Source organism: Triturus cristatus, chromosome 4_2, assembly GCF_964204655.1.
Source record: "Triturus cristatus chromosome 4_2, aTriCri1.1, whole genome shotgun sequence".
NCBI classification, from domain to species: domain Eukaryota; kingdom Metazoa; phylum Chordata; class Amphibia; order Caudata; family Salamandridae; genus Triturus; species Triturus cristatus.
The window spans coordinates 510,296,789-510,314,815 of record NC_140586.1 but is presented as its reverse complement, the minus strand read 5'-3'; the positions used below and the strand labels follow the sequence as shown (position 1 = coordinate 510,314,815).

General features: G+C 40.6%; 1 protein-coding gene and 1 long non-coding RNA gene across 4 annotated transcripts in view; one reads left to right on the top strand and one right to left on the bottom strand.

Annotated features, from left to right (window-relative positions):
- LOC146834638 (uncharacterized) overlaps window positions 1–721 on the top strand; it is a 135,868-nt gene extending 135,147 nt beyond the window's left edge. For both annotated transcript variants that reach the window (XR_014960646.1, XR_014960647.1), the window contains one exon: window positions 353–721. This is a non-coding gene — a long non-coding RNA (uncharacterized LOC146834638). The remainder of the gene's footprint in view (window positions 1–352) is intronic.
- Window positions 1–18,027, bottom strand: part of LOC146834637 (vitellogenin-A2-like) — a 97,935-nt gene that overhangs the window by 67,567 nt on the left and 12,341 nt on the right. For both annotated transcript variants that reach the window (XM_085602106.1, XM_085602107.1), the window contains exons 10-18: window positions 17,867–17,992; window positions 16,586–16,804; window positions 13,519–13,742; window positions 13,310–13,407; window positions 7,851–7,975; window positions 5,933–6,034; window positions 3,133–3,252; window positions 2,860–3,049; window positions 2,684–2,777 (exon numbers count right to left, since the gene is read on the bottom strand). In XM_085602106.1, coding sequence (XP_085458232.1) covers window positions 2,684–2,777; window positions 2,860–3,049; window positions 3,133–3,252; window positions 5,933–6,034; window positions 7,851–7,975; window positions 13,310–13,407; window positions 13,519–13,742; window positions 16,586–16,804; window positions 17,867–17,992 — 1,298 coding nt within the window. The remainder of the gene's footprint in view (window positions 1–2,683; window positions 2,778–2,859; window positions 3,050–3,132; window positions 3,253–5,932; window positions 6,035–7,850; window positions 7,976–13,309; window positions 13,408–13,518; window positions 13,743–16,585; window positions 16,805–17,866; window positions 17,993–18,027) is intronic.

Below are 18,027 nucleotides of genomic sequence, written 5' to 3'. Positions count from 1 at the left end.
TCTTAAACCTTCCACTCACTTGCAAGCCTGGTGTTCTATAACTGCATCTGAGTTTCTTTTCACTCTGGACATCACCTTTCTAGTCTTTTATCACACTCTATTTCCCAACAAAAATGCTTGTATTCTCAAGTCTTTTTGACACTTGGTGATTGGATCTGAGCACAGGTGAGTAACTCATTTTTGGCTTACATGCTTTCATCTCTAATGTATCTATGCTGAATTTGTGATTAGTGTTTTTAATCTTGCTGTTTTATCATGTCTTCAGCCCCGTTTTTTCATGGGCATTAAAAAATATATTAGGACCATTGTTCATTATTGATACATGTTTTTTGTTTACATGCACCCTGTTTAGGTTTCATTGTTCATGTACATGGCTTCCTGATGACGGCGTACAGCCTAAACGCGCGTAGAACACAGATTTTCAAGAGTCATGCCAGAAATGAATGTTCTCTACACAAACTGAAGTGTACTTTTGCACCATTTATATGTCTTGACAAATATTGAATTATTGGAAATATTTTCAACCTCAAAGACATTTATTGTTGACACTGTGAAATGTTTTTTGTAGTGGCCATATGCAAGATATGAAGTATAACTATTTCATGAATTCTTAGTGCCATACCACAGTGCAATATTGATTATAGCGGACTATATGTTTTCTCTTAATGTGTACATAGAGTAAAACATTTTTATGAATAATAATAAAAAATATTTTTGATACTGATTAACAGAGGTTGCATATGTATGTTTAGGACATGTGATGTTTAGGTTCACGTTTATCTTCAATTTTCCTAATGTGTTTTGTTTACATTCGAGTAATACACCCTGATTTAGGAAATTGTGTCAGGGGTACCCTTATTTTTACACACAGAGGTTGGCCCACTGGACAGTTATCTTTTCACTCAGGAAATTCCTGTGAAAAGTGAAAGACATCAGAATGATCGCTGGTGTTTCAATGTGTACCTGTCAATGCAAGGTGTTCTCTGTATAATTGTTGACACCTGATATGGAGGCGTCATGACTCCTTGGACATGGGACTGATATTGTCCCATTGCGTCAACCGGAATGAGCAAAACGAGCAAAAGCTTGATCCATCGGGAATCTCTGGTGGACCCTATGGGTCCGGATACTCCCCGTTTCATTAAGTCTGATGGACGCCTGCTTTATAGTGAGCCAAAGTGCAGATCTAGACAGGGTCGGACTGGGACAGAAAATATGCCTAGGCACCAAATTAAAAGTGGCCACCATTAATGAATTAGTAAACAAAAAAGTAGACGATGTTTTTAAATTGGCGCACTTTTGAATTAGTGAAGACACACTTTAGAAGTGTTCTGCAAGGTTTGGAACACTGCATGGATTTGAGCTTGCTGCAGGCAATGTTTGTATATAATATCATGGAAATCCACAGTATAAACCGGCCCAGCAGACAATAAAACAGGCCACAAACAGTTAAAACCAGCCCATCGAGCACTGCCTGAAAGCCCTATAGGTCAGTCGAACACTGAATCTGGATGAAAAGTGAGGACTTAATGAAAAAAGGTTAACAAAATACTAACATCAAGTACCTGCTATCAATAATGGCCTTGTAAAGCTTCAAAAGAAATTAAAATTGTATTTACAATTCCAAACTTTGTACTAAATTCAGAGGGGTTATCTTTAGCTGCATACAGCTAACTTTCAATTATCAATGTGGTCTACATCTAATAAAGTTTGCACATGCAAACAGTTAAGCACAGCACACCGTGCCTGTGCAAAGGTAAGTTAAAAGATGCTATCTTTTGCATGGAGTTGCGTCACTTGAGCACCCGTGCAAACATTTAGCAGCTTTGGTCTTTTGTGTGATGAATGGCTTTCAAAACATCAGAATATCCACACTGCTGGAAACAGAACCCTACCTTCTTAATCACAATGGAACAGGCTGCCTGCAAACGTCGTCGATTACAAACTTTGCACTAGACTCAAAGATGAAGTGTTCGAGATTTATCAAGGATTGTCATTTGCATAAGGGACACAGAATTTGTAAATGAGCAACGAGACATTATCATTGCTTGTTTCCAACATGAAGGAACAAGAAGCTAAAAATTCATGGGCTTATGCAGATAGATCTCCTAAAATTAAAAAAGATGTCTTGTTCAACAATTTGTTTCCTCATCCAATACTTATAAAAGTGCATATGTTTCTGCATCTACTTTTCTCATGCAAAAATGCATGCGCACACATCATAGATGGTTACAGGAGCGGCCCATGCAGGTAACAGTGGTGGGGATTAGACAGATGACAACGAGGGAAAATTAATTATCTAATTAATTTTACCACGTCGTCATCTGTCGAAACCCCCCCTCCCACTCGGCCCCACCACTCTTACCTGTACGGGCCGCTTCTGGTTGATTATATAACAGAATATCGAGGACAAAAATATTGTCAGACAAAATATTTGTATTACTCTTAGCTCAACAACTACGCACATGGAAGATCTATATATACATATGTGTGATTTTGTGTTGAGAATTAGAGTACACCTGCTCTTACCTTTGCAGCTTTACCATCACAATATTTTGGTCATCGATATTTTTGCCATGATATTTTGACCCCACGATGGTCTGTAATTGATATTCTGGTGGAATACCGATAACAACAACATTATTCTGGTGGAATGCCGACAACATTAAGGAAGTATCTTTACCTTGGTGCCACATCCGCATGAAGTTGAATAGTTGATTCTAGTAACTGTGCAACACTAAAATCTGAAGATGGAGTTGGAGTCACTTTCACATCAGCTGTCAAAGAAACAATATATATTTAATGAATGTGAATGCATTATTTGGGGCTAAGAGCTCTGTAAGAAAGATTGAGACATACTGTTGATGACCGCGTTAGCCACAGCCGTGGAGTACAAGCTGAACTCCATGGGCAAACCAACACAGGTGGGAAGAAGTTGTCGAACTTCTGCGGCCAGCACTGGTTGTGCGAATTGTCCGGCGACGCCATTCAGAAGTTTGTGTACGGCATTCTTCACAATACTATGCCTTTCTGCTGGTTCATTCAGAGCCTAAGATGGGGCAAACAGATTGGAGGGTTAGCAAAGAGAAAGCAAACGATGTTGAGAAAAACCAGCTACTTCATTTATTTTACCTTGATGGCACTTTGGATCACTTCCTTATTGATGTCAAGATAGGCGACCTCCTGGCCAAATAACTTGATGTTGCCTGATATCAAGGGGACCTCTGATGGCAGTGCCTTCCAGCCCAGCAACTGTGGAAACATTGCATTTTATCAATCAAATGTATTCACAAGCTTCAACCTGTCAGCTGAAAAATATTTTCCGTCAACATTCCCTGTTTTCATCAATTGTTATCTGATTGAAACGTATAGTTCAATTAGTAACTAACCTTTCACCTTTTCTTTTTTCTGTTGTGTGAACTTTGTGGACTTGTTATTCAGAACCCTGAAAGTCGCTCTCGGTTGCAACATGGGCCATCATGGAGTTCTGGGGGAAGGGTAGGGGTAGGGGGATACCACTTTGAACTTTTCTGAGAAGCTGATATTTCCAGGCTTGGAATTACTGTTTCTGAAAATACTGGGCCCAGTTACCCCAGTTACCCCAGACATGAAAACACTAAACCAGAATTGGAAGCGGATCCCTGGGGGCTGCTTGTAACTACTGTGCCGGCCCCTGCCCAACCTGCACAACAGGAGGAGCTAAACATGCTACCCACGTTCCCATCCCAACTGCTCAACTGCACAGTGTGAGCCAAAATAGCTGCATCCATTTTGCACCTGCGCCAACCAGGTGGTAAATAAATACAGATCTGGGAAAAAAAGGCATAGATTGGTACTCTGTATTCTTGGGTCCATGTGTTAATTTCTTTTCCGGGGTAAAATTAACTTGTAATACCTGAATTTTATTTTAAGGATACTGGATGGAATCAAATATTTCAGCCACCCACTATCCCCGCATGTAAGTCTGGGGATCTCATCGTAATGCGGACCTTAATCATTTTCTAGATTTTCCGGGTAACCACGTAGGCAACAAGTAGATTTAGTTAATCTATAGGGAATATAGAACATTGTAACTGGGGAATTTGTTATTCTGGCGCGGATCAGGCCCACCTGAAACTATTTTGGACACCCATCATGTAGAACTATATCAACCTGTTTTTTATACGTGTGGAGACTACATTCCCCATCTTGATGTTATTTTTCATAAATAGAACTTTACAAATGTCTTGAATGTTGCATTTTTTAACTGAAAATGATCTGGGCAGCGAGCTAACTTTCGCAACATGTCACAAAGGTGCATAACTCAATGTTTGTATTTTTCCGGCATGTATATATTGGTTGATATAAATATACCACCACACAATTTCTTGCTGATTTGCAAGAAAGTTCTGCACTGCACTATACAGGCCGGATTAGGAGTATCCTGGTTATTTGTGATATGTGCTGTACCTCCTGGTACCCAACATATCCCAATTAAGAGTTTGGTGGCAAAGGCTGCACTCTCAACATTTTCAGCAGATAAATATTGTCAAGTCAACCCTGCCAATGTTTGCTGGGGGAAAATAACCTGGGACACAGAAAGGACGTGTGGACTTTGGTGCATTTGCCCGAAAACCCCTTATGATGCTTCATTATTGAGTGAATCTTGTAATCAGAGTAATTATTGCTCCAACAGCTAACGTCCCCCATTGGAATCGCTAAATAGCGATCCAACGCCGGACCACTCATAACCTGGCACTACTGGGTCTCTGGCGAGATCTTCCAGTGATTTTGATATCGAAACCTCTTCTTTTAGCATTTGACAAGGGTCAATAAACGTCATCTACAGGAGCTACCCTTAATACCATTAATTGAACTATTAATGGTATTAATGGGTGCACATCCTAGTATTACCTCTGCAATTATTATGGTGTTGCAGTTTTGAAAATGGGATTCTCAGGAGCCTCTGAATTACTACTTAGGGCTTGAGTCTGAGTTGGCCAGTAGGACTGACTGGGGCACAAGTTTTTGTATCTGAATCAACATTACAAAACATTCCCAAATTTTAAACCAACCTGGCAAGATTTGTGCAGGTATACTGCGCCATACTGAATGTTGGAGCTCAGCATGTGGGAAAAGGTGTAATATTGAAAAGGTATCCCCCATTCCAACCTGAAAAGCTCAGAAAGAAGGATAGTCCTGTAGAGGAGAAAAAAACACCCTACTGGATCTACAGGGTTGGACTGGTCTATGGGGCAACCAGGCAGTGCCTGATGTGCTGGTCTCACAAATCAGTCTGTGAGCTACTTTTCTAGCAGTTTTTTGGGCCTGTTTTATGACCATGTGGACTGGTGTTTACTATTGATTTCCCTGATATGATCACATAGCTTGCCTGTAGCAATCACAACTGCCTGCAGTTTCCCATACCTTATAAAAAATACTCATGCAGTGCTTCTTTACAAGCTATTTGGCTGTGTCAAGGGGATCTGTCATTTATTGGGTGTATTATTGCCCCCAAATACTGGACCAGTAGGAACGACAGCCAAGCCTGAAATTGCAAGACGATTAGGCGAAGAAAAGAGCCACATACTTGTAAGTGGACAATTTCAAATAAAGGTACCCACATTACTGCGAGAAACATTGTACTCAATACCGGCTACACTGGTAATCAACAATAATGCGACAGTCTCTACAAGTTGGCTTGTTTAAGATGACACTTAATTCTACCTAATGCATATAACCAAAGACTATTTACATGAAAGGTTGATTATCCCATATTCATATGCCCTAGCATAGACTATCTGAGAGCAGGTGTCTGTCTACATGCAGTGCACAGTTTATTGGCTCAAGAATAACTGGACCATTCACACACGCTCTTTACAATTAGGCTGAACCTATAACAATGTATATAGTATGATTTATATTCAGTGAAAACTTCAAAAATATGAATTACCGTTTTTGCAATCTGTCCTATCTTTTTGTGCATGGGATATTCAGCAAATGGGATGTTTTGTTTTCTCAGCGTTTCCTCCAGACCTTCAGCTCTGACAACAATCTATGAAAACATATGAAAATAAATGCAAAAATGTTTATAAAGTTTATGTTAAATTATTCATACTGAGATACAGAGATGTTATGTAAGCAGTCTTTATCAGCGATATATTTACCAAGGCTATATCATATGGAACAGTTTTAAAAATATAAAATGTTGGAAAGTACAAGGCATGCTATTAGAAATGTCTCATGTTTTATTAAAATGTCTGTGCTATTGAAAGACTAGCACACACTGAAGAGGCTTCAATGATGGGACTGAAACTTATCTAACAACATTTGCATCTTATTGGGTTGTGAGAAATATCTCACACAAGACATGGGCAGGAGGGAAGGATAGCCCTGGAGGGATCTGTTAAGATGAAGTTCTGGTAGTCTGAGATCATGTAGTGTAAGACAATGTAGAATTGTATAGGAAAGGTTTAGAAAGAGTTGAACTAAATAAGGTAAGGTATGGGTGGGTGAATGGTTGTGTACATTATATCTGAAAAGCGCTAAATTGTGTATTAAATGATCTGGTTGTGTAGGTTTAAGTAGTGTACAATTTGATTGGGTTTGATTAGTTACAGAGAGAATCAATATATGATTATTGGGTACATTAGGATTTTAAAGAGTGGCATCAAATGGATGGGTCCCCAGATGTTAGTAAGGAGTCATATCCGATATGGTCTGACTGGATTGACTTAATGTGAGCTGATAACAGTAGATATAGGTGTAGATCTGATATGGTCAGATCAAGTTGGGTAAATTGGGTCGATAATGGTAGTGATAGGTGGAATCAGGTACTGGTTGATTGGGTTTGTGTGGAATAATTAAGGGGAGGCTTGCGGAGGAAAATTTGGTGATTAATGATTGTACAGAGTAGCATAGAGTGGAATTATGCAGAGAAGGCTCTATAGTGGTGAATCTTAAACCGTACAATTGGCAGCCTAGGACTGGGCTTAGTGGATTCTGATAGGGCATACTCTAAGAAGGTTACATCAGGCAGCAAAAACATTGTAAGATAGAGTAGGATTGTGTAGTGTAGGGTGGGATTGGATGGAATAGAACAGGTAGAATAAATGTTAGCTCATGGTCAGTCAGATTTGGTAAGCACAAATGGGTAAAGTATATCTGGTATAGTAGGCTCATTTATGTTTGAATTGTATAATGCCATGTAGGATGGCATTCTATGTAGAAGGACAGCATAGAGGTGTGCCAGATATTATATAAACTAGGTATGTTGTAATGTGATAAAATAGCACCAAGTAAGTGGGATTTGGTAAACTTGAATTGGATAGGGATGGATTTAAGAGGAGAGGTTTTGGAAGGCCAGAGCTGAGTTGAGTATAATCTATTTTGATTGCATTAGGGATCGCTTTAGATAGAGTTTAGGACACATAGGGATGGGTTGGCTAGGGATAAATCAGATCGCTTAAGACTGGGGAGGTTGGATGGTGGGGTGATCATGCAGCTTGTTGTAAGGTTTTGCCGGAATGGGTAGAGTCGAGAATAGTGTATAATTTGAAAGACAGAATGAAGTAGAGAATTGTAGGTCAAGGTAGGACCTTGTAGGGTGGGATCCACTGAAGTAGGTTTAGCTAGATCAGAATTTCATAAGTAAGAATTGATATGTAGAAGAGACTACTATTGCCTATTACATGTTAAGATTGAGGATAGAGTGATAGTGATGGTAATACTAGTTTAGCATAGTTCTGTAGGATAGATTTGGGAAGATGAAGGTCAAACACAGTGGAGATAAGCAAAGCAGGGTGACATGGTGCTACAGCCCCTTATTTTTGTAAGTCTTGTGAGTGAACAATGATTTGTTTTTACCATACCTCAAGAAGATCGGCCTCTGCACCAGAAAAGTATCCTCTCAATTTCCCAAGTAGAAGTACGGGCAACATTGTACTTGCACTGTTGATCATGAAGGCATTAGCACCAATTCCTGCCATTAGAGGATCTGCAGGTAAAAATGCAACTTTTCTATAAAACTAAACCTCTGATGCTTACAGAGAATATTGACTTCAAGTGTATGTCAAATAAATGCAAAGCAGCCTTTGTAACATTCAACAGATTATTTCCTGCAAATTAAAAAACTAAACTCAGGATGACGCTTTGCAGCCATTTGGCTAGGGTATCAATAGACAAATACTGCATACATACATACATACAACTGGAAAACATTTTTCAAGCATCTTAAGTAACAGATTCATAATCTTAGGGACATTTTAAAAGTACAATTCAAAGATAATTATGCAGGTGAAGATCCAATAAAATAATAAATAATGGCCCACAAAAGATCTTCTTGGGACTTGCTCATTGACATGGTTTTTCCATGGCTACTCTATGAAAACAACTTCTTTAGTGGAGAAGATGAGTTGATAAAGCTGTAACTAGTTTGTATGGACTGACATTCTCAGTGCTACAAATTGCTATAGTCTCACTGCTTGTGGTCTACTAAAATATGTTTGTGGTTACAAGTCTATGACCAGGGCCTGAATGTGCTGATGGGTAATTGCAACAATGGTGTGCATTTGCAAGAAGAAGAAGATCAAATGAACATAAGGAGCTGTACATAGACTCAATATCTTTGTAAATCTGAGCCTATGTAAATATGGGTTTGCTTCAAAGTCCGTGGGTGACTGCATGGAACGCCCATATACTACCCATAAAGGGCCTACCTTTCCACGGTGGACTCATGCTGTAGAACCTCTTCCTCTGTGCATCCTCTCTAGGTCATGCTCCTTTTGCATTGATACCGCTCCGCTTATACAATGATTACCCGTTCTACCATGATGTCTTGGAACTGGGAAGTTGGTGAGATTGACCCCATGGTCATGTTCATCGAGGTGGCAAGACCCACACTCGCAATACTCTGACTTATAAAATGCAGCATCCAGTCTTATTAGAAACATGAGAAAAGAAATCCAAAGAAATCTTGGCGCACTGTCTTAACAGTGCTGCTCTACAACAAAGTCACATAATTGAAAAATATTTATCCTTTTAATGCTACTCCAATAGGTTAATGGTAGTACTTTGAGCCACCATACATAGTCTTAGCAGATTGATCATGGTTCTGCATCTTCCACAGTCAAATATTTCAAGCACAAATCTAAAAGGAACACCATTTTCTGAGGTGTAACAACTCCCCTTACAAGGTTAAGCCTTAGATAGATGAATATTCCAAGCTCATCAATTTGGATGAGCCTGTAGAAAATTGTGGGCTAATTCAATACTAGAAGCATGCATCACTAAAAAGCCAAAAGCCCCTTGATCGGTCTTGTGTAAGATCTCAGCAGCCAAGCATAGAAAGGTTGCTTCTAACACTAGAATTCAGTTGAATAATCGTGGCTTGCATTACATGTAGTGCTTCATGCCAAGCTGCTGCTGCTTATAAGCACTGCAAATAGTTTTAGTAGTACCCATCATAATGGTACTAAATATACCAACCTCACAAGGTTCGAAAGCTCAGCAGGCTTTTCCAGATTCAATCTTATCACCTGCAGATGATCCCTTTTCATAACGGCATGGGTTTAACTCACTAAACTCTCTTGCCAGCCTTGTTTTGTAGCCAGCGCTGCGCAAAACATATCTAAGGGGTTTTAAGTGCACATAGCTGATAGGGATTATTGTGAGAAACAGTCTAATTTTATGGATCTAGTAATGACCGCTAATGTAGATTTAAATCAGAAAAGTAAAATAAATCACTAAGGGCCTTTCATGATTGCCCATTAAAATTGGGTGCTGCCTCTAATTTGTGATTGTGCAGTGTTAACAAGCAGGCAAACACCTGTGATATGCACCTAGAGATTTGTACAGTTTTTCAACAAATTTGTCTCAATGCTCATCTGCTTAGATTTGTATCCACTCCGAAATATTTGCATTCTTAAGGTTTGGGTTTGATTGTATTAGGTGCCTTCAGATATGTTTACGACACTGGGTACTGACTATATGCATTTTTGCATTTGTTCGATTACAGTGTGCAGATAAATGAAAAAAGTGGTGTCTAGACCCCATGATTCATTATGGCTGTGGATATATTAGTCAATCAGAAGATCATGATAACAGGTAATTGAAAAGCCAGGACTCCCAGTCGTTGCAGAAGGACAGCAACACCTCTGCTTTAAGGAGATAGACTAGCAATCACAAAAACTCCTGTAACCCATGATTTGGACTTGGTGTGTGTGACAAAGCTCTTTCCAGTGCTATCATTTAGCTCTATAGCCTTCCCAGGTAAACGTGGGTCTTTTTTAAATGTATCTCAACATAAAGATGCACTTTTGATCCAGAAGGCATCACTGATCAAATGCTTATCCTCCTTGAGGCATGCAGAAGCGGTGACATTAAAATCTCACATCTGGAAGGAGATGCAGGAACGTATGAGAGTTAGCAATGGCCTCAGCCCGCTGAGATTTGCAGACACTAAGCTACACGAGCAACCCATAAACCCATGAGGCCTTGGAGTAATTGCAAAACTGAACAGTGGCACTTGCAATGCTTTATGCTTTGTTTACTATTCAGCCTGCTGCTGGCTGCATCTAGAGACACAGCACCGCTAAAGGCAGGCTTCGACCATTGAGATGTGTTTCCAGTGGTTCAAATCCTGTCCCTGGGTAAGGCATTGTTATTCATAATTCATGGTAAAGCCTTTAACACTTTCCTAATGGCAGGGGTGGTGTCATGCTTTTTTACATTCCTTCCTCCAAAGAAGGCGGCAAAAGATTCCTCAGCCGCAAGGTCTACCCCCATTGTTCTTGTCCTGATCAGACCTGGCTACCTTTCTGGATTGAAAGGCCATTGATGCAATTAACCAACAAACATACACAAATAATGGCCTTGAGCGGGCTTATGGACTATAATGTTTTTTAAAAATTTGTGTTGTTTGTTAAAAGAAACACGTGTATTTGTTGGATGTATATTTTTGTGGTTCTTAAGCTCATGGGGACAGTGTGCACTTGCTTTTATGCACAATGATATGATTAAAATGTCTTTTGCCATTTTCTCCTTTTGAATGAACTTGAGAAAAATTATTACAATTGTTATGGTGGGCTGAGATTTATAAGAAGATAGCATTAAATGATGTGTGGTATTTTACCACATATATCCTTTATATGTGTTTTAAATGATACCTGTGAGTGCACATGATTTACTCTGAGATTTGTAGGCATAAACTCTATGGGAAATCTCCCATATACCATCTTTAAAAAAATGTTGAATAAACAAGTGAATCGGAATACCTTTCTCAAGGATAAGGAAAAAATAAGAAAAAGAACCCATACTCAGCGGTGTAATGAAACTTGAGGGGACCCCCTGCAAAGTACATGAGGTCCCCTCCGATACCCCCAGCCCACCACCTACCACTTTGGTCCCAGACGCAGTGTACTGCTCTGAGGTTGCCCCCTGGAGCTAGCCCCCCTCCACACAGAGGGGACTCAGCGGACCAATGGCATGCCACTGGCAATGCTTGGATGACAATCAATACAGACCTATCTGGCTGAAAGTCATAAATGCATTTTAAACTAAGAATGTTGCAACTATGATTTGGGTTGAGCACATCCCAAGATTTAAGCAAGACTGTGCAAGACTGTGCTTACCTTACAAAGAATGAATATTGCATGTACTCTGCATTTGTTCCACTCTTCTAAACTAATGCAGATGTTGGTTTTGACTGATCTTTATTCAATTCAGCATTAGGGCCTGTCGAAAAGCACATTTTCTCCATGAGGCATGATTTCCGAACTGTAACTGTTAGGTTTATTAAATTTATGGACACAGCGGAGCGGCTGCTATGCAGCAATAATTCTCCAGTGACTGTTCCAGAGAATGTTGGCATCTGCTAGAATGCTAATGTTCACAGGTTTATCATCAACATGGTTGGTGGATTCATTTGTTAATTGTAAACAGCTTCTTAAGCTTTTTTGATCATTAAATATTCTTATATTACCTTTAAATAATACTGGAACTCATTGGCCACCACTTCAGCCTAATAGATATCTTTAGAATTGCTTCATTACTTATTGGTGTGCTGTAAAATGTGATTTAAAGGATGAATTTATTGGCATTGGGCACTTTAGTTACTATGTTTATGGTTTTACAGCTGGCTCCTCAGATCATAGAACTGGCTAAATCTGAGGCTTCAATCATGTGTCTCAAATGCCCTCAAAAAGGCAAGTGAATAACAAGGCTGGAAAGTGCTAAGAAGTACAACAATGTGAGAAGAGATGCATCGCTGATCAGCAGCATCAAGCTAAGCCATCCCAAAGATCCTCAGAAGCTGCTTCAGTGCATTGGTGGGTCAAAAACTGAAGTGGAAGTGATCTATAATGCAATCTTCTTCCAAAAGCCAAAAGTTGTTTTGTATAAGATTCCTTCATACAGCCATGGGATACTGACTAAAGGATGAAGTTTCCCAAACCTTTTGGATCCAAGTGGCTTATTTAAAAGATCTACTACTGTAGCCATCCTCAGGTTATTAAGAAGTATGCCTGAAGCTAAAGAACAATAGTCCAGCTTTTGAAGAATTGTGGTAAGGATCTCAAAATGGGCTTTGGCTGGTCTGGCTGAAAGGGACGTTCCAGATTTATAATTAGGCTTCACAGATTAAAGAAGACTTACGCTTTCCAGAATCTTTGAAATTAAATCCTTAGATAAAGGGGAGTCTGAAGCGGGAAAGTTGGAATTCTGTAATTTTCTGGATCAAAAAAGACATTGCTAGGCTCTGCCTTTTCTGGCAAGGCAGTCAATTTTTCTCGCAGTCCTGATGGTAAACGATAATTGGGCACAAGGTTTGTTCACGGAAGAAGAAATCTTGATGGACATAAAAAATCCTTTTGCTTTAAACAATGCTTTTAGAGGTTAGGGCAGATTTACAGACAACAAATGCCATGGAATACCAAGTAACACACCAGTTAGACAGCCTGATGACATATTTTCCCTAAAGCAGTAAGTTTACCTCCAAACCATGTCGCACATCTATGCTTTCACTTGCATATAATTAGAGATGCTAAACGCTGCCAAATAAGGTTTGTCAGTTTAGTGAAAGAGTGAAGTAGGTAGGAACCTGTTGTAACTCACCCAAGGCTTCACTTAACATTGTCCTAAATTCTATCCATGCGCCAGTATGTAACCGGTGCTCTAACCGCTCATTCCCCATCAGGTGAAGTTACATATCATAAAAACATTAACAGATGTGACACTGATGTTATTTTAGTGACGGCACAATGAACAAAACTGATTCTAAATGCATAAGCAAATATATAATCCATTAAAAAAACAAATCCTTTTGTTTACTCACATTTGAAAGTGTCGGTGTAGAGAGCTTTGCTGTAACGATAGCTCAGGCGATCAAGCGCCGGGTTGAGCATCTTAATAGCAACATTACAGGCAGCAGCCCTAAAAGAAGGAGCATCAAATTAGTCACTACAGGAACAGATTTGCCAGCCACAGTAACATACTGTGTAGTATAAGTAGCCAATTTAGAGGCAGAGATCTGGCCGAACTTACAGTTGGTGGAGTTCTGGAGATCGGCTTTTGGACAATGACTTCATGTGTGAGTAGGTGAAACTCGCGAGCTGCAGGTTGAGTTTGCTCTCCTTCAGTGCAACGCTAGCAATGGTTGATACCAAGGCAAGGCTAGGCTTAGTTTCAAACAGGACCACGCAGGCGACCATGCGGACTTCAGAACGAACCCTGCGGTCCATGAAGATTTGGAGCAGAATGTCCTGGACCTGTAGACAGAAAGCATTGTATCATCTAGAGATTGACTTTAATTCAGAAGGTGAAGCTGTCGTTAGTGCCCTGGTTGTCTTTGGATGAACAAGATGGTTAATTAGTAACACAAAAAAGCAGACATAATGGGTTTGATTTAAAATGCTTGTACCCATGAGTAGATATTTTTGCAAATCAAAGAATGTGGGCACTCAAATATGTCATGCCAGGAACATGTAAAGATTTTCAGTGCTTAAGGCAAGATTATATTTTGCAAGAGGAGAGAGTATGTTCCCCAACATAAAAGCAATTGTTTAGGCTTCTCTTGTACTTTGGTGCCACACAGTGGTTTAGCCTAGGGCTGCTGCTATAACATGCCTTACGGATCTACTAACGCTCAGTAGAGGTTTTAACTAAAGCTTGCAACGTAGTTACTTCCATTAGAGAGGGATAGCTACTAGCAAGTACGCTGTAAAAACATCTTGACAATGGAGACATATTTTATACTTTGACCTGTTTCTTCTTAAATTATTTATTTAGTTTTCCATCTGCATCGTCCCTCGAAATCCCCCCTTACGCAGCCCCACCGCCCCACCGCTGTTACCTGCACGGACTGCGGCTGCTCATAAATATTCAGCAACAAATATGGAATTTAATGTAGATGACAGCTTGGTTTAATCTCCAGCTGTTAGGTGGGATTACGCTCGAGTTTACCATTTGTGGTCCACATGAAGAGGTACAAAGGGATGACCCTCAGTGGACAGCGGCCCTGAAATCTCATTGGACCACTCTTATCCAAAATGGTCTGGAACCTTTGACCACCGCTGTTTACTTTCCAACACAGACTAAACCAGATGCATAGAGCAAAGGAGACTGAGGACACACCCTTCATGATGCTTTCGACACACTGTGACTCCTCTGGACCTGAAAGGAATCCTTCCTGGCACCTGTCATGACCACTAATGAATGGGGCCTGCTCATGCTTGAGTGATCAGGACGAACAATTACAGGCAATTCAAGGCCTCCCATAGGGGTGGGCTAGCCATTCTGCTACTCTGCCCTTTGCCAATAGGCTGTTTGCTAGAAGGCTGCTTTCTCAGCAAGATTGGCTGCCATGACCCAAGCATGCCCCCGTTGCCCCGCACTGGACGAGACATCCAGGAGTATGAGGGTGGTGGGAACATTTTCGCCTGGGTTTGTTTTTATTTCCAGTCCAGCCATGTCCCCTAAATTAAAAAATACAGTTAATAAACAGTGAGGTAGGTAGGGTAAAATCCGCTTAGAATTGGCAATATGGATTTAAAAATAAAATATGATTTCAACAGCTAGCCGTGCACAGTGTTCTATGGGAAATTATAGCTAAATAGACTACTCAACAATGTTGGTTTCAAAAATAAACACTTTCAGTATATACTTTATAAAATACTGAAATGCATTCTATCCTACTGCCAGTAAACATGTTTGGGCTGAGATTAGGACAAAAATGTACCTTGTCCTAGGCTGTATCTGCGAATTTTAAACAGTTCCCTATTTTGGGGCAGGTAAGTTTTTATGGTCTTCAGTTTTGTACGCTATATTTCAGATTTTTGTTGTAATGTATAATTTTGAAGGAGTTGGCTTGCATTATACAAGTGACCCAGGGCTATATGTATGACCCCGTTTGCATCGCTCTTGCACCACACAACATGGTGCCGAGTGACGCAAACCATAAATCGTGGGGAAGCCACACCACTTGGCGTGGCTTTGAACAGCTTAAAAAATCTGGTGTAATGCAATGCAGTGAAAATCGCTGCTTAGCATTACTCTGCGTAAGGGAGGCAATCCATGGGTGTTCCGTGGTAAACCTTAGAATGTGCCAAAAAGATACGCCTCCCAGTTAGAGCCGTAACGAGGAGAAATGTGTTTCTCTCCGTTACTTCCTCTTTCTAGGTGTGCTGCATTCAGCGGCACACATAGCTAGAGGAATATGCCTCTAAGGATTGTTTTTGTGCCGATGTCACTTCCTGCACAAAACTATACTGCATGAACCTAGGCACTCTTGCACCATATTGCAACGGTGCCTGCATTGACACTAAGAAGCCCACTGTGTGGCAGCGCTAGGGTAAAGGACAGGAATGTGCTGTTTGCCTTAAATACGGTACATTCCTGCCCCTTCTCAGTGACGCAGAGTAGCAAGGTGACGTGCTATGCTGCACTGCACCACTTTGCTATGAAGATTGCCACAGTGTTTGGCCAAAATTTATTGTACGAAATGAAATCCGACACCGTAGGGGTCAGAATTCATCAGGGCAAATATAGAACACCCTGTCCCTGGTGATGGGGAATATTAACCACATTTTGCTGCTTACTGCACTAAAATCCAAATTACTGGGCATTATTACCCTGATAAAGTTCAGCAAACTTGAGCTGCCGAACCTTATCAGAAGCAAAATTCAGCAGAAGAGTGGTGTTAGCAGCCAGACTCATAATTCCGGTATACATAGAAATTTGTCAATCACAATGAGGGCCCAAATTTCTACTTGGAACAGTGCAGACTTATAAAAGTGGTTGTGGTGAATTGATGTACCTTTAGACACAGAATAATTAGCAGAAGTGAGGGCCCTGTGCCTGAAGGAGCTTGCTCATATCTGAGCATACACATGCATATCCAAGAGCAAAGGAAGTCCCAGTGATGTAATAATTAATGTATTAGCGGATGGAAAACGTCATTGAACCAGCAAACAGACTTCCTCAGTTAATTTTCAGTTGCTAACGGTGTTCACCAAAAAGCACAAACAGGACCTTCCAACCGCATTCAGCATCTAAGTAGGCTATTGAGGTGACCCTCCAGGTTCTGGTCTGGCTGGAGCGTGTACTTTCTTACCCTCCTTGGATCCTCCTTGCCGATGTTCCTGAGGGCCATCACTGCATCAGTCTGGACCCTGACCGGGAGCTGGAACGCGCTGGAGGAGAACACTGGCAGGAACTTCTGGATGCGCTTGATACTGGCCGGCTGACCCGCATTTGCAAGAGCCTTTAGAGCCAAGGAGATGTCCTCTTCATGGGCCTTGTTGGCTGCCTCATTAGCGAGAGTATGCAGAGGCTGTAACAGAATACACGATGCATTTAACACATTTTCAGACTAATGAGGAATGCTATGGTATATATGTGTATGGAATGGTAAGGTGGAAACTAATTTCCACTTCTAATTTAGAGTTCAACTAGCAAAACTACTTTGAAAAAAACAATCTGAATTTTTCTCTACTAGGATTAGTCCTATATTTACAGTGACATTTCGGAATTTTGAAAGAAAGAAATCTTGTGAATATTAATGACAGTTTTAGATCTATTTAAATGCTCAAACACATAACAATTTTTACATGGAGGAATGTATCAGGTGTACATTTCTGAACCCAAACGTATGAAGCAAAAACATTTCTGTTGAAACTATTTTCCTTTCTGTGGAGCAAACCTAATGATTGATGGTAGAGTTCACGATTCATTCACATTGAATTGTAGTTATTTCTGCTCTAGACAAAAATAATTTCAGAGCATGTTTCTGGTAGGACACTACCCGTAAGTTGCTAATAAATGTCAACACACTATAATTCCAGGCAATGAATTTCTACCTCTCTGGCAGGATTGTTTTGTGAGCAAATCCCATTTGTGATGGCAAAATCTTAACATTTCTGATTAGGCGACTACTAGAATGGGATTTTGCTTTCACAAATTATGTTTTGTGCACAATTACTATGTTAGTGGGTGTGCAAAAACGTTTGTGAGTTGGGCCATAATGCCAATTTTTAGAACACAAGGATGAAGAAAAGGGGCGTAAAGCAGGCCCCCATAGCTCCTGCAGTTCAGGGGGACCCCACTCGTTCAGGGGCCTACCAGAGCTTCTGAAAGGGGCTTTCAGCCAACAGTCAATGAATATCTGTGAACGTGAAGGGGGGTACGGGGCCCCCTCTTCACATTCTGTAGGAGGGCCCTATCATTTTGGGTTACACACCACTGGGGGATATGACATCCCGTATATACTGATTTGTCAAGCACTTTCCCTTGTCCCCAATCTCCTCTCCCCCAAACAGTGATACAACTGTGCTGAATGAGAGAATGCTGCATTTTGCCAAACGCAGATACGTTTCACTGAGCTACCGACACTCACCTCAAGAGCTTCTTCAGGACACACTGATCGGGATGCGCAGTACTTGTTGACCATGGAACCGTAATGGAGCACTGCCATCTTGTAAAGTTCTGGAGACTTCCGAATCCTGGCATCAGTCACAAACTCCTGGAGACAGGGAGGCAATGATTAGCCACATTAGT